Genomic DNA, 27,789 nt, shown 5'->3' with positions numbered 1-27,789 from the left:
CAGCTCCTAAAGTTATCCCATCGACTGTGTCAGCTCCTAAAGTTATCCCATCGAGTGTCTGCTCCTAAAGTTATCCCATCGACTGTGTCAGCTCCTAAAGTTATCCCATCGACAGAGTCTGCTCCTAAAGTTATCCCATCGACAGAGTCAGCTCCTAAAGTTATTCCATCGACAGAGTCAGCTCCTAAAGTTATCCCATCGACTGTGTCAGCTCCTAAAGTTATCCCATCGACTGTGTCAGCTCCTAAAGTTATCCCATCGACAGTGTCTGCTCCTAAAGTTATCCCATCGACAGAGTCAGCTCCTAAAGTTATCCCATCGACAGTGTCTGCTCCTAAAGTTATCCCATCGACAGTGTCAGCTCCTAAAGTTATCCCATCGACAGTGTCAGCTCCTAAAGTTATCCCATCGAGTGTCTGCTCCTAAAGTTATCCCATCGACAGTGTCAGCTCCTAAAGTTATCCCATCGACAGAGTCAGCTCCTAAAGTTATCCCATCGACAGTGTCTGCTGTTAAAGTTATCCCATCGACTGTGTCAGCTCCTAAAGTTATCCCATCGAGTGTCTGCTCCTAAAGTTATCCCATCGACAGTGTCAGCTCCTAAAGTTATCCCATCGACAGTGTCTGCTGTTAAAGTTATCCCATCGACAGAGTCTGCTCCTAAAGTTATCCCATCGACTGTGTCAGCTCCTAAAGTTATCCCATCGAGTGTCTGCTCCTAAAGTTATCCCATCGACAGTGTCAGCTCCTAAAGTTATCCCATCGACAGTGTCAGCTCCTAAAGTTATCTCATCGACAGTGTCAGCTCCTAAAGTTATCCCATCGACAGTGTCAGCTCCTAAAGTTATCCCATCGACTGTGTCAGCTCCTAAAGTTATCCCATCGACAGTGTCAGCTCCTAAAGTTATCCCATCGACAGTGTCAGCTCCTAAAGTTATCCCATCGACAGAGTCTGCTCCTAAAGTTATCCCATCGACTGTGTCAGCTCCTAAAGTTATCTCATCGACAGAGTCTGCTCCTAAAGTTATCCCATCGACAGAGTCTGCTCCTAAAGTTATCCCATCGACAGAGTCTGCTCCTAAAGTTATCCCATCGACAGTGTCAGCTCCTAAAGTTATCCCATCGACAGAGTCTGCTCCTAAAGTTATCCCATCGACAGAGTCTGCTCCTAAAGTTATCCCATCGACTGTGTCTGCTCCTAAAGTTATCCCATCGACAGTGTCTGCTGTTAAAGTTATCCCATCGACAGAGTCTGCTCCTAAAGTTATCCCATCGACAGAGTCTGCTCCTAAAGTTATCCCATCGACAGAGTCTGCTCCTAAAGTTATCCCATCGACAGAGTCTGCTCCTAAAGTTATCCCATCGACAGAGTCTGCTCCTAAAGTTATCCCATCGACAGTGTCAGCTCCTAAAGTTATCCCATCGACAGAGTCTGCTCCTAAAGTTATCCCATCGACAGTGTCAGCTCCTAAAGTTATCCCATCGACAGAGTCTGCTCCTAAAGTTATCCCATCGACAGTGTCAGCTCCTAAAGTCATCCCATCGACAGAGTCTGCTCCTAAAGTTATCCCATCGACAGAGTCTGCTCCTAAAGTTATCCCATCGACAGTGTCAGCTCCTAAAGTTATCCCATCGACTGTGTCTGCTCCTAAAGTTATCCCATCGACAGTGTCTGCTCCGAAAGTTATCCCATCGACAGTGTCTGCTCCTAAAGTTATCCCATCGACAGTGTCTGCTCCTAAAGTTATCTCATCGACAGAGTCTGCTCCTAAAGTTATCCCATCGACAGAGTCTGCTCCTAAAGTTATCCCATCGACAGAGTCTGCTCCTAAAGTTATCCCATCGACAGAGTCTGCTGTTAAAGTTAGTCTGCAGCCACTGAAGGAACAGTGTGGAGGTTCCCCTCCTAATGACACCCACCTCGTGCTGGTGTGAACTTCTCCATTGAAGAGTGCAGAAATACAGCAAGCAACTTATACAATGGCACAAAAGATTTGTATTCATACAGCATGCATCACATCTCAAAGCATTTCACATGCAATTAATTACTTCGGGTGGCAGCTACTGTTACGTAGGCAAAGATATCAGCCAGTTTACGCACAGCAAGATCCCACAAACAGCATTGAGATAAATGACCAGTTCATCTATTTTTGGTGCTGTTGATTGAGGACACGGAGAAAACTTCCCGCACTTCTACAGATACAACACTCACCTCTACAGGCAGATGGGATCGCGATTTAATGTCTCACCTTAAGGACCACCTTTCCAAAAATACAACACTCCCTTCAGTACTGAGGCAGTTAAGGTAGTGTGTAAATGAAGACAGTATAAACTTAAGCTGGCTAGCAAGAAATTAATCTCAAGCTGCAAGAAGCCAGTGGAGAGCACAAAGTCAGGAGCCTCGTTGGAAGTTCCGCCATTGAGGGGGGCATCAGTTTAACATGCAATGGGCCTAAGGTTAGACCTGAAGGCTTAAACCACAAAGTTGTGTTTGATTTTATTAACCTTTTGAGAGAAAGTATTAGTTTGGTGCTGGGAGGGGCCGCAGAGGCCGTGCCGTCCAGTACCTGCCCAGTGTGGGTATGGTGCTGGGAGGGGCCGCAGAGGCCATGCCGTCCGGTACCTGCCCGTGTGGGTATGGTGCTGGGAGGCGCCGCAGAGGCCATGCCGTCCGGTACCTGCCCGTGTGGGTATGGTGCTGGGAGGGCCCGCAGAGGCCATGCTGTCCAGTACCTGCCCGTGTGGGTACAGTGCTGGGAGGGGCCACAGAGCCCATGCTGTCCAGTACCTGCCCGTGTGGGTATGGTGCTGGGAGGGGCCGCAGAGGCCATGCTGTCCAGTACCTGCCCGTGTGGGTATGGTGCTGGGAGGGGCCGCAGAGGCCATGCTGTCCAGTACCTGCCCGTGTGGGTATGGTGCTGGGAGGGGCCGCAGAGGCCATGCTGTCCAGTACCTGCCCGTGTGGGTATGGTGCTGGGAGGGGCCGCAGAGGCCATGCTGTCCAGTACCTGCCCGTGTGGGTACAGTGCTGGGAGGGGCCGCAGAGGCCATGCTGTCCAGTACCTGCCCGTGTGGGTACAGTGCTGGGAGGGGCCGCAGAGGCCATGCTGTCCAGTACCTGCCCGTGTGGGTACGGTGCTGGGAGGGGCCGCAGAGGCCATGCTGTCCAGTACCTGCCCGTGTGGGTATGGTGCTGGGAGGGGCCGCAGAGGCCATGCTGTCCAGTACCTGCCCGTGTGGGTACAGTGCTGGGAGGGGCCGCAGAGGCCATGCTGTCCAGTACCTGCCCGTGTGGGTACAGTGCTGGGAGGGGCCGCAGAGGCCATGCTGTCCAGTACCTGCCCGTGTGGGTACAGTGCTGGGAGGGGCCGCAGAGGCCATGCTGTCCAGTACCTGCCCGTGTGGGTACAGTGCTGGGAGGGGCCGCAGAGGCCATGCTGTCCAGTACCTGCCCGTGTGGGTACAGTGCTGGGAGGGGCCGCAGAGGCCATGCTGTCCAGTACCTGCCCGTGTGGGTATGGTGCTGGGAGGGGCCGCAGAGCCCATGCTGTCCAGTACCTGCCCGTGTGGGTACAGTGCTGGGAGGGGCCGCAGAGGCCGTGCCGTCCGGTACCTGCCCGTGTGGGTATGGTGCTGGGAGGGGCCGCAGAGGCCATGCTGTCCAGTACCTGCCCGTGTGGGTATGGTGCTGGGAGGGGCCGCAGAGGCCATGCTGTCCAGTACCTGCCCGTGTGGGTATGGTGCTGGGAGGGGCCGCAGAGGCCATGCTGTCCAGTACCTGCCCGTGTGGGTATGGTGCTGGGAGGGGCCGCAGAGGCCATGCTGTCCAGTACCTGCCCGTGTGGGTACAGTGCTGGGAGGGGCCGCAGAGGCCATGCTGTCCAGTACCTGCCCGTGTGGGTACAGTGCTGGGAGGGGCCGCAGAGGCCATGCTGTCCAGTACCTGCCCGTGTGGGTACAGTGCTGGGAGGGGCCGCAGAGGCCATGCTGTCCAGTACCTGCCCGTGTGGGTATGGTGCTGGGAGGGGCCGCAGAGGCCATGCTGTCCAGTACCTGCCCGTGTGGGTACAGTGCTGGGAGGGGCCGCAGAGGCCATGCTGTCCAGTACCTGCCCGTGTGGGTACAGTGCTGGGAGGGGCCGCAGAGGCCATGCTGTCCAGTACCTGCCCGTGTGGGTACAGTGCTGGGAGGGGCCGCAGAGGCCATGCTGTCCAGTACCTGCCCGTGTGGGTATGGTGCTGGGAGGGGCCGCAGAGCCCATGCTGTCCAGTACCTGCCCGTGTGGGTACAGTGCTGGGAGGGGCCGCAGAGGCCGTGCCGTCCGGTACCTGCCCGTGTGGGTACAGTGCTGGGAGGGGCCGCAGAGGCCGTGCTGTCCAGTACCTGCCCAGTGTGGGTATGGTGCTGGGAGGGGCCGCAGAGGCCATGCTGTCCAGTACCTGCCCGGTGTGGGTATGGTGCTGGGAGGGGCCGCAGAGCCCATGCTGTCCAGTACCTGCCCGGTGTGGGTACAGTGCTGGGAGGGGCCGCAGAGCCCATGCTGTCCAGTACCTGCCCGGTGTGGGTATGGTGCTGGGAGGGGCCGCAGAGGCCATGCTGTCCAGTACCTGCCCGGTGTGGGTATGGTGCTGGGAGGGCCCGGATTGCCGATCCGTCGCCGGGATCTATAATCTAAGACGTGCAATCCATTCCTTGGAGGAGGAAAGCTGTAGACTGCAGGAAGATATCAATGGACTGGTCGGGTGGGCAGAAAAGTGGCAAATGGAATTCAGTCCGGAGAAGTGTGAGGTAATGCATTGGTGAGGGCAAACAAGGCAAGGGAGTACACAATAAATGGGAGGATACTGAGAGTGTAGAGGAACAAAGGGACCTTGGAGTGCATGTCCACAGATCCCTGAAGGTAGCAGGACGGGTCGATAAGGTGGTTAAAAAGGCATACAGGATACTTTCCTTTATTAGCCGAGGCATAGAATATAAGAGCAGGGTTGTTATGCTTGAACTGTATAATCATTGGTTAGGCCACAGCTTGAGTACTGTGTACAGTTCTGGTCACCACATTACAGGAAAGATGTGATTGCATTTGAGAGGGTACAGAGGAGATTTACGAGGATGTTGCCAGGATTGGAGAATTTTAACTATGAGAAAAGTTTGGATAGACTGGGGTTGTTTTCATTGGAGGAGACTGAGGGGAGATTTAATTGAGGTGTATAAAATTATGAGGGGACTAGATAGAGTGGATAGGGAGGACCTATTTCCCTTAGCAGAGAGGTCAATAACCAGGGGGCATAGATTTAAAGTAATTGGTAGAAGGATTAGAGGGGAGCTGAGGAGAATTTTTTTCACCCAGAGGGTGATGGGGGTCTGGAACTCACTGCCTGAGAGGGTGGTAGAGGCAGAAACCCTCAACTCATTTAAAAAGTATTTGGATGTGCACCTGAAGTGCCGAAACCTACAGGGCTACGGACCAAGTGCTGGAAAGTGGGATTAGGCTGGGTCGCAGTTTATCGAGCGGCACGGACACGATGGGCCAAATGGCCTCCTTCTGTGTCATAAATATTTCTATACTCGAGTGCCGATCGAGTGAACCAGCCCAAGATGGTTTCAGCAACAGATGAGCTGAGGCAGGGTCGGAGACGGGCGATGTTACGGAGGTGGAAGTAGGAGGCCTTGGAGATGGAGCAGATAGGTGGTCAGAAGCTCATCTCGGGGTCAAATAGGAAGCCAAGGTTGTGAACGGTCTGGTTCAGCCTCAGACACTGAGCCAAGCGGGGGTGGAATCGCTGGTGAGAGTCTGAAGATTGTGGCAGGGGCTGAAGATGATTGTTTCAGTCTTCCGAAAGTTTAATTGGAGGAAATTGCAGATCATCCAAGATTGGATGTTGGAAGCAAGCAAGGGCAATCCCACTAAGCTGGACAAGGGAGGAGAGGTATTGGAGGAGGACATTGTGCTGGACCGAGTCAACGGCTGCACTGAGGTTGAAGAGGATGAGGATGAAGATGAGGATGAGGAGGGACAGTTTACCACAGTCAGTCACATAGGACGTCATTTGTGACTTTGATAAGGGCCGTTTCAGGACTGTGGCAGGGGCAGAAACCTGATGGGAGGGATTCAAACATGGAATTGTGGGAAAGATGATCCTGGATTTGGGAAGCAACACATCTCTTGTTGTCCTTTTAACATTTACCTATATGGTATGGTCCACATCCCAGCACCATTACTCCATGATCATTGAACTCCAAGTCATGCTCCTGAAACAGAAACAGAACTCAATTTATTTTTGGTCAAGGGAACAGCGGAAAGCAGCAAATGAAAGACTTATGGCAGGAATGCTCACCAGTCCATGGTACGTGGAGTACAGGTAATTGGTGATTGCTGGGTACTCTGCAGCCAGTGTGTCAATCTAGCCAAGAAAAACAGAAGATGATTGTCAATGATTCAGATGGGACTGGCCATTCGGCCCATCTTAGCTTATCTAGCCAAAATAAAGAAAATCATAGTCCTCCCCGCCTCGTCCTCCCACAAGTCCTGGAACTAATCCAAACTTTTTTGCCTCCATCGACCTTCCAGGAGAACATTCCAAGTATTGATCACTGTGTGTGAGGCTTTTCCTGATACTTTTCCCAAACTTTCCTTTCACCAGTTACCACTTTGTTTTAGTATCTGGGCAAACTACGAGGTAATGCCTAGTCTGTCATTTACTATCTATGTATCTCTAAAGTCCCCTTTTCAAAGCTGAAGAACCGTTTCCCCATCCATTTGGTATTACTCAATTCCCAGCCTTGTGGCTTAGATGTTTCCTCTGGCCTGGAGATTCCTCCACGGGTGCAATCGGGAAGTTGTGCCCAAAAGGCACCCCTCTGGCCGAGGTTGAATTGTATCCAAGTCTCTGCGTAAAGTAGTGAACACAAGCTCCCATCAATCAGCGAGAGTGATGGATTAGTGATTGGTGGAGCCTCAAGGTGCTAGGGCGGGGATAATAGAATTCCCCTTCAGGGTGAGACTGGAGACGACAAGGTGAGCAGCACTCACCGCTCTGCCCTGCTAACTTTGACAGTAATTAATTCAAAATCGCTCTGTACAGAGTCTGAAGTACTGTTAACTTTTCCCTCCCTGCAGAGGGATATCCAGAAGATGAGCCATCCTTGAAGTTTTTTTTCAGATATATGATTTCAGCAGCAATGCAGGCCTGAGGCTTTGATTTGTGCTCGATTCATATGACCCTGGGAGCAATGTAACGAACCCCATTCCCCTGAACAAGTAAAACTGGAGGTAACCTGCCTTTCCGTGCTGGGGACGTGGCCAGTATTGTGGGCGGGGACGCGTCTGGGCACAGGGCTCAATGGACACACAAATGATCACGGATACTCGGGTGTAACTCATTTATGCCCAAATTTCCACAATCTTTCACTCTGTTTTGACTTGTTTGCGCCTAAATTAAGCTGGCCAAAAGTGAACACCACTGTAACAGTCACACAGGATGTCATTTGTGACTTTGATAAAGTGATGTGGCAGGGGCGGAAACCTGATTGGAGGGATTCAAACATGGAGTTATGGGAAAGGTGAGCACGGATTTGGGAGGTGATAACATGTTTAAGGACTTGAGAGGAAAGGGAGGTTGGAGATGGGAGGGTAGTTTGCAAGGACAGAGGGGTTAAGGGTGGGTTTTTTGAGGAGGTGGGTGATGAGGGCAGATTTAAAGGGGAGAGGGACAGTACCTGAGGAGAGGGAATCGTTAGTCTCAGTCTATCATATTTTGCAAGATACAGTTTGTCTACTGTGCAAAGCTACTGACTGGTTTAGTAACAAGTCATAGAGATCAGGAAGGTATGGAACTCATCAGGAACTCAATGGTGAGTTAACTGATCACTGCTAGCAGAGGGGATATAAATGGTCTCATCGCCAGGTTAGGGAGGGGCAAACAAACCAAGCAATGGTCCCATCACAACTGGGATAGGGAGAGACAAACAGACCAAGCAATGGTCCCATCACAACTGGGATAGGGAGAGACAATCAGACCAAGCAATAGTCCCATCACTGGGATAGGGAGAGACAATCAGACCAAGCAATAGTCCCATCACTGGGATAGGGAGGGACAAACAGACCAAGCAATAGTCCCATCACAACTGGGATAGGGAGAGACAATCAGACCAAGCAATGGTCCCATCACAACTGGGATAGGGAGGGACAATCAGACCAAGCAATGGTCCCATCACAACTGGGATAGGGAGAGACAATCAGACCAAGCAATGGTCCCATCACAACTGGGATAGGGAGGGACAAACAGACCAAGCAATGGTCCCATCACTGGGATAGGGAGGGACAAACAGACCAAGCAATGGTCCCATCACTGGGATAGGGAGGGACAAACAGACCAATTAATGGTCTCATCACTGGGTTAGGGAGGGACAAACAGACAAGCAACGTTCCTGCTGGTGAGTCACGTCTGCTGAATGTCAGATAAGAACAGGATTGGCTGCAATGGCCTTCTGAATCGAATTGCCTGCCAAAGCCCATTCTCTAGGAGCACTTCAGCAAGGTACTGGACACAAGAGATTCCGAGTAATGCCCTTTCCTTTAGGAGAGGAGGAGACAAAACTGGGAGAAGTAAAAGAGACATTTCAGTCAATCAAATAACGAGGCTCAATAGTCAGAACCAGCAGGAGAGACACAGTACACAGGTTGTGTAGCACAATGTGATTGTCTACAGAGAACAACTGAGCCCGATCTGTCCTCACCCAACACCCACACATGTCCTGTCCATCAGAAGAGCAGTGGGAACACACCCCAGCCATAGAGACCTCCTCAAGCCCTCCACCCTCCGAGCTCTCTGTCCTCCTCCAGCCCTCCACCCTCCGAGCTCTCTGTCCTCCTCCAGCCCTCCACCCCTCTGAGATCATAGAAAGTTCGGCACGAAGGAGGCCATTCGGCCCATCCTGTCCATGCTGGCAGAAAAAGAGCTACCCAGCTTAATCACTTTCCAGCACTTGGTCCGTAGCCCTGTAGGTTACGGCACTTCAAGTGCACATCCAAGTACTTTTTAAATGAGTTGAGGGTTTCTGCCTCTACCACCCTCTCAGGCAGTGAGTTCCAGACCCCCACCACCCTCTGGGTGAAAAAAATTCTCCTCAGCTCCCCTCTAATCCTTCTACCAATTATTTTAAATCTATGCCCCCTGGTTATTGACCCCTCTGCTAAGGGAAATAGGTCCTTCCTATCCACTCTATCCAGGCCCCTCATAATTTTATACACCTCAATTAAATCACCCCTCAGTCTCCTCCAATGAAAACAACCCCAGCCGATCCAAACTTTTCTCATAGTTAAAATTCTCCAATCCTGGCAACACCCTCGTAAATCTCCTCTGTACCCTCTCTAGAGCAATCACATCTTTCCTGTAATGTGGTGACCAGAACTATATGCAGTACTTAAGCTATGGCCTAACTAGTGTTTTATACAGTTCCAGCATAACCTCCCTGCTCTTATATTCTATGCCTCAGCTAATAAATGAAAGCATTCCATGTGCAATCTTAACCACCTTATCGACCTGTCCTGCGACCTTCAGGGATCTCTGGACATGCACTTCAAGGTTCCTCACTTCCTCTATAGCTGTCAATATCCTCCCATTTATTGTGTATTCCCTTGCCTTGTTTTCCCTCCTCAAATGCATTACCTCACACTTCTCTGGATTGAACTCCATTTGCCACTTTTCTGCCCACCTGACCAGTCCATTGATATCTTCCTGCAGTCTACAGCTTTCCTCCTCACTATCAACCACACGGCCAGTTTTTGTATCATCTGCAAACGTCTTAATCATCCCCTCTACATTTAATTCCAAATCATTAATATTTACCACAAAAAGCAAGGGACCTAGTACTGAGCCTTGCAGGACACCACTGGAAACAGCCTTCCAGTCACAAAAACACTCATCGATCATTACCCTTTGCTTCCTGCCACTGAGCCAATTTTGGATCCAACCAGCCACGTTCCCTTGGATCCCATGGGCTTTTAGTTTTTTGACCAGTCTGCCATGGTTTCTGGTGGGGGTCTGGAACTCAATGCCTGAAAGGGTGGTAGAGACAGAAACCGTGGCAGACCAGTCTGCCATAGATCCGTAACCACCTCCAGCCCTCCCCGCCTCCGTAACCACCTCCAGCCCTCCCCGCCTCCGTAACCACCTCCAGCCCTCCCCGCCTCCGTAACCACCTCCAGCCCTCCCCGCCTCCGTAACCACCTCCAGCCCTCCCCGCCTCCGTAACCACCTCCAGCCCTCCCCGCCTCCGTAACCACCTCCAGCCCTCCCCGCCTCCGTAACCACCTCCAGCCCTCCCCGCCTCCGTAACCACCTCCAGCCCTCCCCGCCTCCGTAACCACCTCCAGCCCTCCCCGCCTCCGTAACCACCTCCAGCCCTCCCCGCCTCCGTAACCACCTCCAGCCCTCCCCGCCTCCGTAACCACCTCCAGCCCTCCCCGCCTCCGTAACCACCTCCAGCCCTCCCCGCCTCCGTAACCACCTCCAGCCCTCCCCGCCTCCGTAACCACCTCCAGCCCTCCCCGCCTCCGTAACCACCTCCAGCCCTCCCCGCCTCCGTAACCACCTCCAGCCCTCCCCGCCTCCGTAACCACCTTCAGCCCTCCCCGCCTCCGTAACCACCTCCAGCTCTGCACCCCTCCCTCTCTCTGTAACCTCCTCCAGCTCGACAAACCTCCCTAACTCTCCAACCTCCTCCAATTCTGGCCTGTTGCACATCCCCGATTTTAATCAGTCCACCATTGGCGGCCGTGCCTTCAGCTGCCTAGGCCCTAAGCTCTGGAATTCCCTCCCTAAACCTCTCCGCCTCTCTACCTCTCTCTCCTCCTCTGAGACACTCCTTAAAACCGACCTTAATTTGTTTTTGCTTGGTTTAAGTTAATCTAATAAATCGAGGCAGGGCAGGGCAGGGCAGCTCACACCTGTGGAATGCACGACCTGTACCATGTGGGAACTCCAGGATGCTTCCCGTGTCCTGGACAACCACATGTGCAGGAAGTGTCGTCAGCTGGTGGAGCTCGAGCTCCGGGTTTCAGACCTTGAGCAGCAGCTGGTGTCACTGCAGTGAATCCACGAGGCTGAGAGCTACGGGGATAGCACGTTTCAGGAGGTGGTCACCCTGCAGATTAAGAGAGTGCAGGCAGAGAGGGACTGGGTGACCACCAGACAGACAAGGAGGACCAGGCAGGTAGTTCAGGAGTCCCCTGAGGGCATCTCACTCTCCAATCAGTGTTCAGTTCTGGGTACTGGTGGGGGAGAGGGTTCCTCTGGGGAGTGCAGCCAGAGCCAAGTCCAGAGCACCATGGGTGGCTCAGCTCCACAGTGGGGAGGAGAATGGTCAGGAGAGTGATGGTGACAGGGGATTCTATAGTTTGGGGAACAGACAGGCGTTTCTGCGGCCGCAGACATGACTCCAGGATGGTATGTTGCCTCCATGGTGCCAGGGTCAAGGATGTCACTGAGTGGCTGCAGGACATTCTGGAGGGGGAGGGTGAACAGCCAGTAGTCGTGGTCCATATCGGTACCAATGACATAGGTAGAAAGAGGGATCAGGTCCTGCAAGCAGAATATAAGGAGTTAGGAGATAAATTAAAAAGCAGGACCTCAAAGGTAGTGATCTCAGGATTACTACCAGTGCCACGTGCGAGTGAGCATAGGAACAGGAGAATAGACCGGATGAATGCGTGGCTGCAGGGATGGTGTAGGAGGGAGGGATTTAGATTCCTGGGACATTGGGACCGGTTCTGGGGAAGGTGGGACCTGTACAAGTGGGACGGGTTACACCCGAGCAGGACCGGGACCAATGTCCTCGCGGGGGTGTTTGCTAGTGCTGTTGGGGAAGGTTTAAACTAGAGTGGCAGGGGGATGGGAACCTGAGCGGGGAGTCAGAAGGGAGTAAAGTTGAGAGCAGCAAGAGAGGGGAAGACCCAGGGGAAATTTACAATACAAATAGTACAAACAGTTGTTCAAGAACAAGTGAAAAGGAAAAGCGTAGAGCAGCAGAAAGAAAGTGTACTTCAGGCACGACAGATAAAGTGAAATCTAGAAGGCGTAAGGCGATTAACCCAGCATCAAAGCTGAAAGTCAGGCTAGGGTGTGTGGCCCAACCAAGAGTTCTATATACAAATGCACGGAGTATAAGGAATAAATTAAATGAACTACAGGTTCAAATTCAAATTGGAGGGTATGACATGATAGCTATTACTGAGACATGGCTGCAGGATGGTCAGGATTGGGAACTAAATATACCGGGTTATAAGGTCTACAGGAGAGACAGGGAAAATGGAAGAGGGGGAGGAGTAGCCTTAGTGATTCGAGATGAAATCAATTCAATGATAACAGAGGATATCACGAGAGGTAAGCAGCCAACAGAGACCTTATGGGTTAAATTGAGAAATAGGAAAGGATCTAAGACTATAGTGGGAGTTGTGTATAGGACCCCTGGCAGCAGCTCTGAAGTGCTAGATTGTATAAATGCAGAGATTAGACAAGCGTGTAAGAAAGGCATAGTGGTCTTAATGGGGGACTTTAACCTTCACATAGATTGGGGAAAGCAGACTAGCAACTGTCAGAAAGGTAGTGAATTTCTTGAGTGTGTCCGGGATAGTTTTCTACAGCAGTATGTCCTAGAGGCAACAAGGGGGCAAGCCATACTAGATTTAGTAATGAGAAATGAACCAGATTTAGTTAACAGCTGAACTGTACGTGAACATCTATCCAACAGTGATCATAACATGATAGAGTTCAATGTAGTGTTTGAAAGGGAGTAAAGTGAATCAGCTGCTAAGATTCTAGACTTGGGTAAGGCTGACTTCAATGGGATGAGACAGAGACTGTCCACAGTAAACTGGGCAAATCTGTTAATGGGTAAAACGACTGATGATCAGTGGGAAATGTTTAAAGAAACATTTAACGTGATACAGAATCGGTTTATACCCCTGAGGGGCAAGAACTCTACTTGCCAACAAAAACAGCCATGGACAACTAAAGAGGTAAGGGAGAGTATAAGACATAAGGAAAGGGCATACAAAAAGGCAAAAAATAGCACAGATCCTGGCGAATGGGAAAGATACAAAGATCAACAAAGGGTCACAAAACAGATAGTAAGAGCTACAAAAAGAGAGTATGAAAAGAAACTTGCAAGGGATATCAAAACCAATACGAAGAACTTTTATAGTTATATTAGGAAAAAGAGGGTGGTCAGGAGCAGTGTTGTCCCCTTAAAAACTGAAAGTGGGGATATCGTCATTGACAATGGGGAAATGGCGGACATGTTGAACAATTACTTTGCGTCAGTATTTACAGTAGAAAAAGAGGATAGCATGCCGGAAATCCCAAGAAAACTAATATTGAATCGGGCACAGGGACTCGATAAAATTAACATAAGTAAAGCAACAGTAATGAAGAAAATAATAGCACAAAGGAGTGACAAATCCCCAGGACCAGATGGTTTCCATCCCAGGGTTTTAAAGGAAGTAGGTGAGCACATTGCAGATGCCCTAACTATAATCTTTCAAAGTTCTCTAGATTCAGGAACTGTCCCTCTAGATTGGAAAATTGCACATGTCACTCCGCTTTTTAAGAAAGGAGAGAGAGGGAAACCGGGGAATTATAGACCAGTTAGCCTAACATCTGTTGTGGGGAAAATGCAGGAGTCTATAATTAAGGATAGGGTGACTGAACATCTTGAGAATTTTCAGTTAATCAGAGAGAGCCAGCATGGATTTGTGAAAGGTAGGTCGTGCTTGACAAACTTGATTGAATTTTTTGAAGAGGTGACTAAAGTAGTGGACAGGGGAATGTCAATGGATGTTATTTATATGGACTTCCAGAAGGCATTTGATAAGGTCCCACATAAGAGACTGTTAGCTAAGATAGAAGCCCATGGAATCGAGGGAAAAGTACGGACTTGGTTAGGAAGTTGGCTGAGCGAAAGGCGACAGAGAGTAGGGATAATGGGTAGGTCCTCACATTGGCAGGATGTGACTAGTGGAGTCCCGCAGGGATCTGTCTTGGGGCCTCAATTATTCACAATATTTATTAACGACTTAGATGAAGGCATAGAAAGTCTCATATCTAAGTTTGCTGATGACACAAAGATTGGTGGCATTGTAAGCAGTGTAGATGAAAACATAAAATTACAAAACAATATTGATAGATTAGGTGAATGGGCAAAACTGTGGCAAATGGAATCCAATGTAGACAAATGAGAGGTCATCCACTTTGGATCAAAAAAGGATAGAACAGGGTACTTTCTAAATGGTAAAAAGTTAAAAACAGTGGATGTCCAAAGGGACTTAGGGGTACAGGTACATAGATCATTGAAATGTCATGAACAGGTGCAGAAAATAATCAAGAAGGCTAATGGAATGCTGGCCTTTATATCTGGAGGACTGGAGTACAAGGGGGCAGAAGTTATGCTGCAGCTATACAAAACCCTGGTTAGACCGCACCTGGAGTACTGTGAGCAGTTCTGGGCACCGCACCTTCGGAAGGACATATTGGCCTTGGAGGGAGTGCAGCGTAGGTTTACTAGAATGATACCCGGACTTCAAGGGTTAAGTTACGAGGAGAGATTACACAAATTGGGGTTGTATTCTCTGGAGTTTAGAAGGTTAAGGGGTGATCTGATCGAAGTTTATAAGATATTAAGGGGAACAGATAGGGTGGATAGAGAGAAACTATTTCCGCTGGTTGGGGATTTTAGGAGTAGGGGGCACAGTCTAAAAATTAGAGCCAGACCTTTCAGGAGCGAGATTAGAAAACATTTCTACACACAAAGGGTGGTAGAAGTTTGGAACTCTCTTCCGCAAACGGCAATTGATACTAGCTCAATTGCTAAATTTAAATCTGAGATAGATAGCTTTTTGGCAACCAAAGGTATTAAGGGATATGGGCCAAAGGCAGGTATATGGAGTTAGATCACAGATCAGCCATGATCTTATCAAATGGCGGAGCAGGCACGAGGGGCTGAATGGCCTACTCCTGTTCCTATGTTCCTATCTCATTGGCCAAGCTTTTGGTCACCTGTCCTAATGTGGTTCGGTGGCAAATTTTTAATAATTGCTCCCGTGAAGCTCCTTGGGACGTTTTACTATGTTAAAGGCACTTTATAAATGGAAGTTTTTGTTATTGCTCGAGCCAGTGGTCATTGGAAGAGGTGGCTGAGTGAATCGATAAAGACAATGCAGTAGGTGCACTGCATTTGGATATTCAGAAGGGGTTTGATAAATGTCTCAGGAAATTGGTACAAAACTGAGTATAGCACCAGAGGGAATGCAGCAGCATGGATAGAAAGTTTGTTGATGGGCAGGAACCAAAGGTTTGGGGTTAATGGGTGCTGCTCAGATTGGAGCAAGTTTGGACGTGGACTGCTCCAGCGTTAGTGCTGGGCCCACTTTGTTCTCTGTGTATGGATGATTTGGACTTGGGCAAAGGGAGGACAATCCTAAACTTACTGATGACAAAAAAGTAGGGAGTTTGAAGAACAGCGAGGAGGACTGCAAGTGACTTCAGGAGGAGGGTTAGAGTGTATAGCGTAGAGAATTCAGGAGGATGGTTAGAGAGTACAGAGTAGAGAATTCAGGAGGATGGTTAGAGAGTACAGAGTAGAGAATTCAGGAGGATGGTTAGAGAGTACAGAGTAGAGAATTCAGGAGGATGGTTAGAGAGTACAGAGTACAGAATTCAGGAGGATGGTTAGAGAGTACAGAGTACAGAATTCAGGAGGATGGTTAGAGAGTACAGAGTAGAGAATTCAGGAGGATGGTTAGAGAGTACAGAGTAGAGAATTCAGGAGGATGGTTAGAGAGTACAGAGTAGAGAATTCAGGAGGATGGTTAGAGAGTACAGAGTAGAGAATTCAGGAGGATGGTTAGAGAGTACAGAGTACAGAATTCAGGAGGATGGTTAGAGAGTACAGCGTAGAGAATTCAGGAGGATGGTTAGAGAGTACAGAGTACAGAATTCAGGAGGATGGTTAGAGAGTACAGAGTACAGAATTCAGGAGGATGGTTAGAGAGTACAGCGTAGAGAATTCAGGAGGATGGTTGGAGAGTACAGAGTACAGAATTCAGGAGGATGGTTAGAGAGTACAGAGTAGAGAATTCAGGAGGATGGTTAGAGAGTACAGAGTAGAGAATTCAGGAGGATGGTTAGAGTGTACAGCGTAGAGAATTCAGGAGGATGGTTAGAGAGTACAGAGTACAGAATTCAGGAGGATGGTTAGAGAGTACAGAGTAGAGAATTCAGGAGGATGGTTAGAGAGTACAGAGTACAGAATTCAGGAGGATGGTTAGAGAGTACAGAGTAGAGAATTCAGGAGGATGGTTAGAGTGTACAGCGTAGAGAATTCAGGAGGATGGTTAGAGAGTACAGAGTACAGAATTCAGGAGGATGGTTAGAGAGTACAGAGTAGAGAATTCAGGAGGATGGTTAGAGAGTACAGAGTAGAGAATTCAGGAGGATGGTTAGAGAGTACAGAGTAGAGAATTCAGGAGGATGGTTAGAGAGTACAGAGTAGAGAATTCAGGAGGATGGTTAGAGAGTACAGAGTAGAGAATTCAGGAGGATGGTTAGAGAGTAGAGTAGAGAATTCAGGAGGATGGTTAGAGTGTACAGCGTAGAGAATTCAGGAGGATGGTTAGAGTGCACAGAGTAGAGAATTCAGGAGGATGGTTAGAGTGCACAGAGTAGAGAATTCAGGAGGATGGTTAGAGAGTACAGAGTACAGAATTCAGGAGGATGGTTAGAGTGCACAGAGTACAGAATTCAGGAGGATGGTTGGAGAGTACAGAGTACAGAATTCAGGAGGATGGTTAGTGTGCACAGCGTAGAGAATTCAGGAGTGCGGTTAGAGTGTACAGAGTAGAGATTCTAGTTAAGAGAAGGGACTTAAGGGGCTATTTCCACTGGAGCAGAGAGAGCAGAGAACAGATTTAATAGAGGGATTTAAAATTCCAAAGAGTTTTGATAGGGGCAAATATGGACAGTTTATTTCCTCCAGTTGGGAAATTGATAACAAGGACTCATCAATTTAAAATTATCAACGAGAATAAGGAGAGAGATTAGAAAAAACTTCTTTATGCAGAAAGTTGTTGGAGCTTGGGATATTTTGAGATGTTTTGGCACAGGGAGTGCTTGAGGCAGAGACCAGTGATTCTTTTAAAGGGAAATCGGATAAATATTTGAAGCAGACAAAGATACCGGGCTCTGGGGAGATTAGTTGTTGGATTGCTCCAACAAAGAGCCAGTCCAGACATGATGGGTCGAATGGCCTCCTTCTGTGTGGCACACATTTATGATTCTAACTGCTGTCTTGATTGAGGTCAGCTGACTCTGTAGACCAGGGATTGAAACTAAGACCGTTGCTTGTATGGCTTAGCACCGTCGAGAATGATGGTCTCCAATCAACGCTATGCTTGGCCACACACACACACACGCACGCACGCACGCGCACGCACACGCACAATACATCAAGTGACTGACCTGTTTAACCTGTGGTTTAATGTTCCTGTGAATCCTCAGCTTTCTTGCATCTAGTTCAGTTAGGCCGAGGCAGTCCCCAATCTGTCGGTCTGAAAATCCATCCTGCTTCGCTTTTAACAGCAGCTCGTCGGTGATGCTTTCACTGACGGAGAGATCACAGCAGTTAAAGGAACAATGCAACATGGCCGCTGTACAATGAACTCTCTCAAACCGACACACTTCGATCGTGTAACCTTGCACCATTGGGTTATGCTGTAGGTCAGGGAGAGCGGTGTGCTCAAGCAGAGACTCACAACCCATGAATACCCTTGCCCCCGTGAGGCCTCGGCCCCTAACAGACCCGCTGAGGTCCAATAGGGCCAGAAGCCCCTGGTTTTGCACCACCTCCAACAGCAGCTCTCAGGTTCTTCGAAGGTTTGGCTCTGGGTCCTTGCTGTAGGCACGGAGTTTACCTCCTTTATATGGTCATGTGTCACTGATGTTGGAGTATGATGTCGATAAGCTTAATAACATGACCCAGATAAACAGAAAATGCTGGAAACATTCAGAAAGTCAGGCAGCATTTCATCAGGACCTCACAAAACTTCATCGACCTGACCTGTTAACCCCAGCTGCCTCTCTCCACCGATGCATTGCCAATATCTCCTTGGCCCAGATAATCCGAGCCCGCCCTCCTCTAAATAGCACTCTTACTAATCCTGGACTTGGTACCAGTCATTCAAAAATAAATAACAGATTCTTCATAGGGCACAGACAGAATATCACTTCTGGGTTAGTTACTTTCCATTTAATTTTATATTCTCCTCTGTAAGTCACTTCTCAGCACACAGGAGGGCGGGTGTTTGACATGACCTGACCTCTGCCTCCAGCCAGCTGTTGTGATGTCAGCAATGAAGATGTAGAAGTGGCCCAGGGGTGACCGACCTACTCCCCAATTCAGCCCCGTCCACTGGGGGCAGGTTCCCAGGCCCTGCTCAGACCCACAGGATAGGGGCTTCTCTGTGAACACACCCTTTACCACTCAATAGCCCAATGCCCCCGGGTCCGACACGCCGCCCAGGTGAAACCAACGCAAAGCTTTAGGCCATCTCACGAAAGGATCCATTACTTTGTTAAACTAACCCAATTGTTTCTGTACCCAGTAGGACCCTGGTCTGAGTGGAATGAACTGAGACCACCTGGGGTAGGAGGAGAGGTCGCACCGTCTCCACACCAGTCAATTTTGGGGGTTTAACTCGAGATATTCCCAGGTTCAGCGTCACTGGTTACTTCAATAAGTGGACGTGACGTCCCGTACACTCTGGGGGCATATCCTCAAACAGCAGCGTGACCCAGGATTGTAGCACAGAACTCTTACTACATACTCCAGCTACAGAAATACTGCCCGTGAATTCCCCTCCCCTCACAGCGGGTAGGCTTAATAAACGCTGTACTGCGATGAGGCATGTGCTTCAGAACAGTAAGTGGCTTATTTACATAATAGGAACAAACACCATGAGATATATTCCCCTACACACCTCCATTTATGGAAACACTAAAGATGCAAGCTGATTTCTCTCTGAACCTCAGCTCGAAGACCACAGACCACCTTCTCTAGTTTAACCAGTCAATATTCTCTGGCTCATACTTCAAAATACCTGTGGTGGCTTTTTATAGGGTGTGAGACCATAGCCACCTGTGACTGGGGGAGAGATACTGCCCCACCTCAGTGCACAGACCCCCTTAAGTCAGTCAGTTGGAATCCGTGTGCACTGACCTCCCAGTCACTGTGTACTCCAGACTCGCTAGACAATATGGGCCAAAACCCACAGGCTGCAATGCCGGTCATTCCACCTGGACCTCTCCAACCTCTGGAGTTAGGTGGATCAGTGGGAGGGCAGCTGCTTTGTTCAGGCACGTTCCTGACAACCTGCCTGCCCCGTGCAGCCACCCCCTCACTGCCGTTGGGAGTTACTCTGGCTCCCATCACTTTAATCCCATTCATGTCCCCCTTGGTTCTTTGTGCAAGAGGGACAATTAAGAGACATTTTTAAAAATCTAACCTCTCTTTGGGGGTTGAGACGACTTTCCTTGATTTTCAGGGCAATATACTAATGGACCCAGAATGGCTACTCACTAACACCGAATGAAAACAACCTTGCTTGGTGACCCTAAGATGACCAACAATGAAGCTATAGAATTCCAGTTAACTGACCCCCGGGGCGGGGTCATTCACAGCAAATCACCTATATAGGCGACATCGGTACAGACATGTCCAACTAATTACCACTTCAAGTCACCTTGTGTGGAGTTAACCTCTTACATGCTGAATCTAGTAGTCCAGAAGTACAAGTTGAAAAAAATTATTTTGTCGCAGTGCCTCTGGCTGAGCTCAGGGCGGGTCTCTGCTCCCCATCACCTCTCTCTCCTCCTTTAAGACGCTCCTTAAAATCTACCTCTTGGACCAAGCTTTTGGTCACCTGTCCTAATTTCTCCTTATGTGGCTCGGTGTCAAGCTTTGTTTGATAATCGCTCCTGTGAAGCGCCTTGGGATGTTTTATGCTGTTAAAGGTGCTATATAAATGCAAGTTATTGGTGAAAGGACAGTGTGCATAAATGGCTGCCAGGTGAGGACAGGACCAGACTCTCAACTGGATTGGCTTCCCCTCCAATGACTACGTCCGCAAGATGTTTAAGAGTGACCAAAGCCCTTGGAACTATCGACATCTTCCAGTTCTGATGAAAGGCCATCGACCAGAAACATTAACTATTTCTCCACAGATGCTGCCTGACCTGCAGAGTATTTCCAGCATTTTCTGTTTTTATCCCATGGAAATGTACCCCAGTAAGATACAAAACCTTCAGAAGAGAACCAGAGAAAATTCCCAAAAACATATTTAGTGTAAATAGTCTCCTATGTGTCATATGGCAGATTAAATGTGCAATTGGAGAGGGCCAGCTCGCTCAGGAGATAAAGACTAAGCAAAGAGAGGGAGAAAAGGTCATTTTTTTTTCTATTTCATAACTAGTGCTGTGGAGGATGATTTAAACTAGTTTGGTTGGGGAAAGGGAATCAAGATGAAACAGAGAGGACAAACAAGATGCACAGAGGACTGGGAGAGACAAACAGCATTAGAATAAAGAGTAGTCCAGAGACAGGTGGGATCAGACATGGGAGCAATGCGAGGCAGATTAAGGCAGGTGTGTAAATGCCTGTAGGTAGTAAATAATGTTGGTGAGCTGCAGGTTCAAGTTGCTACATGGGGTTATGATATAGTGGCAATAAGGGAGACCTGGCTTAAAGGGCAGGAATGGGAACTAAACATTCCTGGCTACAATGTATTAAGGAGGAATAGGGAAGGATAAAGGAGGAGGGGGGCCATATTGATCAAAGATACTGTTACAGCCTGTGCTCGCTGACCTACATTGGCTCTCGGTCCAGCAATGCCTCGCTTTTAAAATTCTCATCCTTGTTTTCAAATCCCTCCATGGCCTCGCCCCTCCCTATCTCTGTAACCTCCTCCAGCCCTACCACCCTCTGGGATCTCTGCGCTCCTCCAATTCCGGCCTCGTGCACATCCCTGAATTCCTTCTCCCCACCATTGGCGGCCGTGCCTTCAGCTGCCTAGGCCCTAAGCTCTGGAATTCCCTCCCTAAACCTCTCCGTCTCTCTCCTCCTTTAAGACGCTCCTTAAAACCTGTGTCTTTGACCAAGCTTTTGGTCACCTGTCCTAACATCTCCTTATGTGGCCCGGTGTCAAATTTTGTCTGATAATTGCTTCTGTGAAGTGCCTTGGAATGTTTTACTACGTTAAAGGTGCTATATAAATGCAAGTTGTTGGTGAAAGGGATAACATGGTTGAAGTTTCTAAGACAGAATCTATATGAAAAGATCTTAACATCTATATGTTAAGCAGAAGAGGAGCTGTTACACTGCTGGGGGTAGACTATAGACCCCCAAATAGTGGGAAGGAGCTGGAGGAGCAAGTCTGCAAGCAAGTTCAGAAATATGTAAAAGCAATAGAGTAGTGATAATGGGGGACTTCAACTATCCTAATATAGAATGGGAAAGAAAAGAGTGTTAAAAGCAAGGAGGGGGAGGAATTCCTGAAATGTGTACAGGAAAACATTCAGTGTTTTTTCCAGGCCAACGAGAAAGGAGACATTGCTGGATCTGGTTCTGGGGAATGAGGTGGGTCAAGTGGAGCAGGTTTCAGTTGGGGGGCATTTGGGAAACAGTAATCACAATATCATTAGGCTTAGGGTAGTTACGGAAAAGGACAAGGAACAATCGAAGGTAAAGGGCTAATTTCAGAGAGTGGAAAAGGTGGATTGGTATCCAAGATTGGCAGGTAGAACAGTAAATGAGCAATGGGAGGCCTTCAGAGAGGAGTTTGGGTAAAGAGTAAACACATTCCTGAGGGGAAAAGGAAGGGCATTCAAAGCTAGAGCTCCCTGGATGACTAAAGGAATTAGGATTAAAATGAAAAAGAAAATTAAGACTTATGATAAATGTCAGGTTCATAATAGAATCGAGAACAAAGCTCAATACAGAAAATACAGAGAATGGAAAAAGGGAGTAAGAGGGGCAAGACATAGATGAGAATAGATTAGCGGGTAACATAAAAAGGAGCCCAAAAGTCTTTTATAAACATATAAATAGTAAAAGGGTAGTTAAAGGAAGGGTGGGGCTGATTAGGGACCAAAATGGAGATCTTCTTGTGGAGGCAGAGGGCGTGGCTGAGGCACTAAGCAAATACTTTGCGTCGGTCACTGGAGAAGAGGCTGCTGCCATTGTAGCAGTAAAGGAGGAGGTAGTAGCGATATTGGATAGGATAAAAAGATATGCTGTGTGTTTCTTCAATCATCCTCCTCAGTTGTGGGCAGTACTCAAAGTAGAAAAGTCACCTGGTCCAGATGGGATGCATCCTAGGTTACTGAGGGAAGTAAGGGTGGAAATTGCGGAGGCTCCAACCACAATCTTCCAATCCTCCTAGATATGGGGGTGGTGCCAGAGGACTGGAGGACTGCAAATGTTACACCCCTGTCCAAAAAAGGGGAGAGGGATAAACCCGCGAGCTGAGGGCCAGTCAGCCTAACATTAGTAGTAGGGAAACTTTGAGACACCATAATCCGGGATAAAAATTAATCACTTGGAAGAACAAGGTTTAATAAATGAAAGTCAGCATGAATTTGTTAAAAGCAAATCACGTTTAACTAACTTGACTGAATTCATCAATTAAATAACAGAGAGGGTTGATGAGGGTAGTGTGGTTGATATTGTGTATCTGGACTTTCAAAAGGCATTTTATAAAGTACCACATAATAGACTTGTTAACAAAATTAAAGTCATTGGGATTAAAGGGACAGTGTCAGTGTGGATACAGAATTGGCCAAGGGACAGAAAGCAGAGAGTAATGGTGAATGGTTGTTTTTCAGACTGGAGGGAAGTATACAGTGGTGTTCCCCAGGGGTCAGTATTAGGACCGCTGCTCTTTTTGATATATATTAATGACCTGGACTTGAAAAGGTGAAATTTACAGGGCTACAGGGAAAGAGGAGAGTGGGATTAATTGGATTGCTCTTTCAAATAGCCAGCACAGACATGATGGGCTGAATGACCACCTTCTGTGTTGTATTATTTTATCATTCTGCCTGAAAGACAGTGAGACCCTTGTAGCTATCCACAACACTGACTTCAGACTGGAAAGCCTGATTGCCATTTCCACACCCCTTGTTCTTATTCTTGTGGATACCCAGTACAGAATGACATCCTCAGCACCAAAGAAAATGGGGGCACTGATTAAAGTACCCCCCCAAAACAGACCTTTCTATTGTTCTCCCAGTGCCCTCAGTCTCTCCGGGGTGGATGAGAGATGCCCAGGGACAGCATGCCTTCCGATCTTCCCTCCTCTGTGTGACAGTGACTGGCCATTGCACAGGACTGTGACTGAGATCAGCCACTCAGTGCAGAGGGACTCTGGCCTGGGCCCTTGCTAACACTCGCCATTAACCCGGCCCTTTTCTAGAAAATGGTATACGCCAGACAGCAATACTCAGTCAGCTGACAGGGCAGTGAGTAACCTCACCTTCGAAAATCAGTCTCCCAGCCATACAGACCAAGGATACATAAGAACATAAGAAATTGGAGCAGGAGTAGGCCAATCGGCCCCTCGAGCCTGCTCCGCCATTCAATAAGATCATGGCTGATCTGATCCCAACCACAAATCTAAAGAACACAAGAAGTCGGAGCAGGACCTGGCCACATAGCCCCTGGGCCCTCTCCGCCACCCACAGGGCATTGACCGATCCGAACTCAGCTTCATGTCCAATTTCCTGCCCGCTCCCCATAACCCCTAATTCCCTTTACTTCTAGGAAACTGTCTATTTCTGTTTTAAATTTATCTAATGATGTAGCTTCCACAGCTTCCTGGGGTGAGTGTCAGAGGGCCTGAGCCTGCTCTCAGCCTGGGGTGGGGGGGGTGAGTGTCAGTGGGCCTGCTCCCGGCCTGGGGGGGGGGCATCACTGGGCCTGTGATGCCCCCCCCATCAGGCCCAATGACGACCTCACCCCCAGGCCGAGAGCAGACTCAGGATTCGGAGACTGTGCTGTCTCGGATTTCCAGTGGGACACTTCTATTGGCCTCGGTGTTGATGGGTTATGGAGGGGGAGAATCAGCCAAGGTTCCTGGCCCCCAACATCTACCAATGGCCCCTGTTTGAACACGCACATCTGTGGGGTTCAGGCAAGAACAGGATGTTCCCCATCTGTGTAGTTGAACAGTCTGACACTACTGGCCATCGAGGCTCACGTTTGAGGAGTAGTCACTTGGGCATGGTATGGTCTTATGGTAGCAGATGATGCCCCTCACCCAATGGACTGGCCCCTAGAGTCAGCAAGAATGGTTAGAATTGGAAAATGCAAAATGTTGATGAGGGAAGGACCGAGCAAGCTGGGATCAAGTCCTTGTAATCGGTCATTTAGCCAGCAGAGTCCAGCAGCATTTCCCACAGAGCATAGAGACAGTGCTGGCTGATGGGACGATGCTACAGTACCAAACTCAGCAGGACATATCACTGTCACTATTTCAACAATTCTAAAAGTGGGCAGAACGGCTCAGTGGCCGGCAGTGCCTAGATACACCAGCCGGGGAGGCTCCACCTTTCATCCATGGTCGATGCGGAGCTCAGCCAGGTCAGGGCAGGGAATTGGGGGGAGAGATAGAGGAAGGCCCAGGCTTTCCTCGCCAATCAAAAACCACTGACCCCTGCTAGAAAGTGTCCACTGTTCTCTACAGGCCGGGAGCAGGCCCAGGCCCAGTGACGCCCCCACCCCAGGCTGAGAGCAGGCTCGGGCCCTCTGACACTCACCCCCCGGCCCCCCAGGCCGAGAGCAGGCTCAGGCCCAGTGACGACCTCACCCCAGGCCGAGAGCAGGCTCGGGCCCTCTGACACTCACCCCCCGCCCCCCCAGGCCGAGAGCAGACTCAGGCCCAGTGACGCCCCCACCCCAGGACGAGAGCAGGCTCGGGCCCTCTGACACTCACCCCCCGCCCCCCAGGCCGAGAGCAGGCTCAGGCCCAGTGACGCCCCCACCCCAGGACGAGAGCAGGCTCGGGCCCTCTGACACTCACCCCCCGCCCCCCAGGCCGAGAGCAGGCTCAGGCCCAGTGACGCCCCCACCCCAGGACGAGAGCAGGCTCGGGCCCTCTGACACTCACCCCCCGGCCCCCCAGGCCGAGAGCAGGCTCAGGCCCAGTGACGACCTCACCCCAGGCCGAGAGCAGGCTCGGGCCCTCTGACACTCACCCCCCGCCCCCCCCAGGCCGAGAGCAGACTCAGGCCCAGTGACGACCTCACCCCAGGCCGAGAGCAGACTCAGGCCCAGTGATGCCCCACCCCAGGCCGGGAGCAGGCCCACTGACACTCACCCCCCCACCCCAGGCTGAGAGCAGGCTCAGGCCCACTGACACTCACCCCCCCACCCCAGGCTGAGAGCAGGCTCAGGCCCTCTGACACTCACCCCCCGCCCCCCAGGCCGGGAGCAAGCCCAGGCCCAATGACACTCATTACATACCAGAGGTCAGCTGGTACCCACAGAATCGTAGCCCAAGTGTCTGCACCTTCAGGTGAGGAGGGGGAGGTATTAAATGAATTGTGGACGTGCGGTGTGGTTATCTGTAATTAATCCACCTCACACATGATGTGTGCAGTTAAACATTTGCAATTGTCGATGTGATCTGTGACTGGGGAAATGTTGGAATGTTTGGATATCCAGCCGATCCCTCCTCTCCCCAGGTCAAACAGCACAATGAAAGTTAGAAGCACAGGTTCCTGGTTTGGGGTCTCTCTGCAGCTACTTCCTGAACTGACCATGTTGGCTTTGCTTGGTTGGCTCTGGGCATGATGGTCGTGGGCTCGAGCCCCACTCCACGGCTGATATTCCACGGTTGTGCTGACACAACAAAGCATTGTTTTGTTAGACAGACTGAGAAAGGGTTGCCCGAACAAATCAATCCCATTCAGTATACACTGGTCATGCAGAATCTTTCCACCAATATCTATCAGCATTCAAATTCACCAGCCCAACAGCACAGAACACAGGAACAGGAGCAGGCCATTCAGCCTGTTCCGCCATTCAATTCAATCATGCTTGATCTGTATCTTAACTCCATCCACCCATTAAGGGTTCTGTAACCATTAATCCCCTTGCCTAACAAAAATCTATCAATCTCAGTTTTGAAATTTTCAATTGACCCCCAGTCTCAACAGCTTTTTGGGGGAAGAGAGTTCCAGATTTCCACTCCCCTTTGTGTGAAGAAGTGCTTCCTGACATCACCCCTGAACGGCCGAGCTCTAATTTTAAGGTTCTGGACTCTCCCACCAGAGGAAATAGTTTCTCTCTATCCACCCTATCTATTCCTTTAATCATCTTAAACATCTCAATTAGATCACCCCTTAATCTTCCATACTCGAGGGAATGGGAGCCTGGTCTTGTTCGTGATAATCCTCCCCACCTGCCGCAGGCCCAGTCTGGCAGCTATGTCCTTCAGGACTCGGCCAGCTTGGTCAGTAGTGGTGCTACCGAGCCACTCTTGGTGATGGACATTGAAGTCCCCCACCCAGAGTACATTCTGTGCCCGTACTACCCTCAGTGCTTCCTCCAAGTGGTGCTCAACATGGGGGAGGACTGATTCATCAGCTGAGGGAGGGCGGTAGGTGGTAATCAGCAGGAGGTTTCCTTGCCTGCGTTTGACCTGAAGCCATGAGATTTCACGGGGTCCAGAGTCAATGATGAGGACTCCCGCCTGCCCCACTCCCCCCAACTGTATACCACTGGGCCCCCATCTCTGGTGGGACAGGACATTCCCAGGGATGGTGACAGGAGGCTGGGACATAGGCTGACAGTTAGTGATACTCACAGAATTAGATCTGTGTTTGGCTGTCGCTTGAATAGTCTGTGGGACTGGAGTCACATATAAGCCAGACCGGGTAAGGATGGCAGGTTTCCTTCCCTAAAGGACATTGCTGAACCAATTGGGGATTTATTTATTTATTTTTAACACATAGCCCGGAAACACAACCTCACCAACACCATCTAACTCCCCCCTGGGTGAGTGTATCTGAGCTGGTTGGTGGGACTGAGAAGGCAAGTGACACGGGGTGATAGAGGGGGTTGAGGCAGAGGAACATGGGACAGGATCTTGCTCCATCTGGTCCTCATAGTCATCCTCATCATTATAGACCAGCGGGAAGAAATTCCTTCCACCTTCCTCCTGTACCACCATCATCTGTTGTCCCTCCTCACCATTGCTGCAACAGGTCTACAGGAAGGAAGAGTAACAAGCAGGAGTGAGTTAGCATCACCCTTGGAGAGGAAGGAGATGGTGATGGGCGAGAAGGCTGCCTATCGATTTACAGGGATGCCACAGAGATTATGTAAGTCTGTACCCACCACCCGCAGCCAGTACCTATCCCACCCATCTCATCTCCCACCAACTCAACAGCCTGCTCCTTGTTGGGAGTCACCTCTCTGATGTCTGCTATGCTGTCTGGTCCCTTGCCTTTCACAGGTCCTTGAACATTTTGTTGGCTCTAGTCTGCAGTTCTGGAGTGAGAGAGGGGATACACACCATTGCCATCTCCCTCCACGTGAGACACTTGAGGTTCTGCCCACGGGCATCATGCAGTCTTTCTCTGCTTTATTGCATTTCCCCCAGGAACATCGGACGGTCAGATTCATTAACAACATTTCTGCCTCCTTCCAATGCCATGCGCCTGCTCTTCCAGTAAAAGA

At 49.6% G+C, this 27,789-nt stretch overlaps 1 protein-coding gene across 1 annotated transcript in view; it reads right to left on the bottom strand.

Annotated features, from left to right (window-relative positions):
* Positions 1–27,789, bottom strand: part of cps1 (carbamoyl-phosphate synthase 1, mitochondrial) — a 345,020-nt gene that overhangs the window by 189,015 nt on the left and 128,216 nt on the right. Inside the window, exons 19-21 of the mRNA XM_067988237.1 lie at positions 17,514–17,655; positions 6,336–6,401; positions 6,186–6,249 (exon numbers count right to left, since the gene is read on the bottom strand). Coding sequence (XP_067844338.1) covers positions 6,186–6,249; positions 6,336–6,401; positions 17,514–17,655 — 272 coding nt within the window. The remainder of the gene's footprint in view (positions 1–6,185; positions 6,250–6,335; positions 6,402–17,513; positions 17,656–27,789) is intronic.

Source organism: Heptranchias perlo, chromosome 7 (assembly GCF_035084215.1).
Source record: "Heptranchias perlo isolate sHepPer1 chromosome 7, sHepPer1.hap1, whole genome shotgun sequence".
Lineage (NCBI taxonomy): Eukaryota > Metazoa > Chordata > Chondrichthyes > Hexanchiformes > Hexanchidae > Heptranchias > Heptranchias perlo.
The sequence above is the reverse complement of the archived record's forward strand: the minus strand, read 5'-3'. Positions and strand labels throughout refer to the sequence as shown.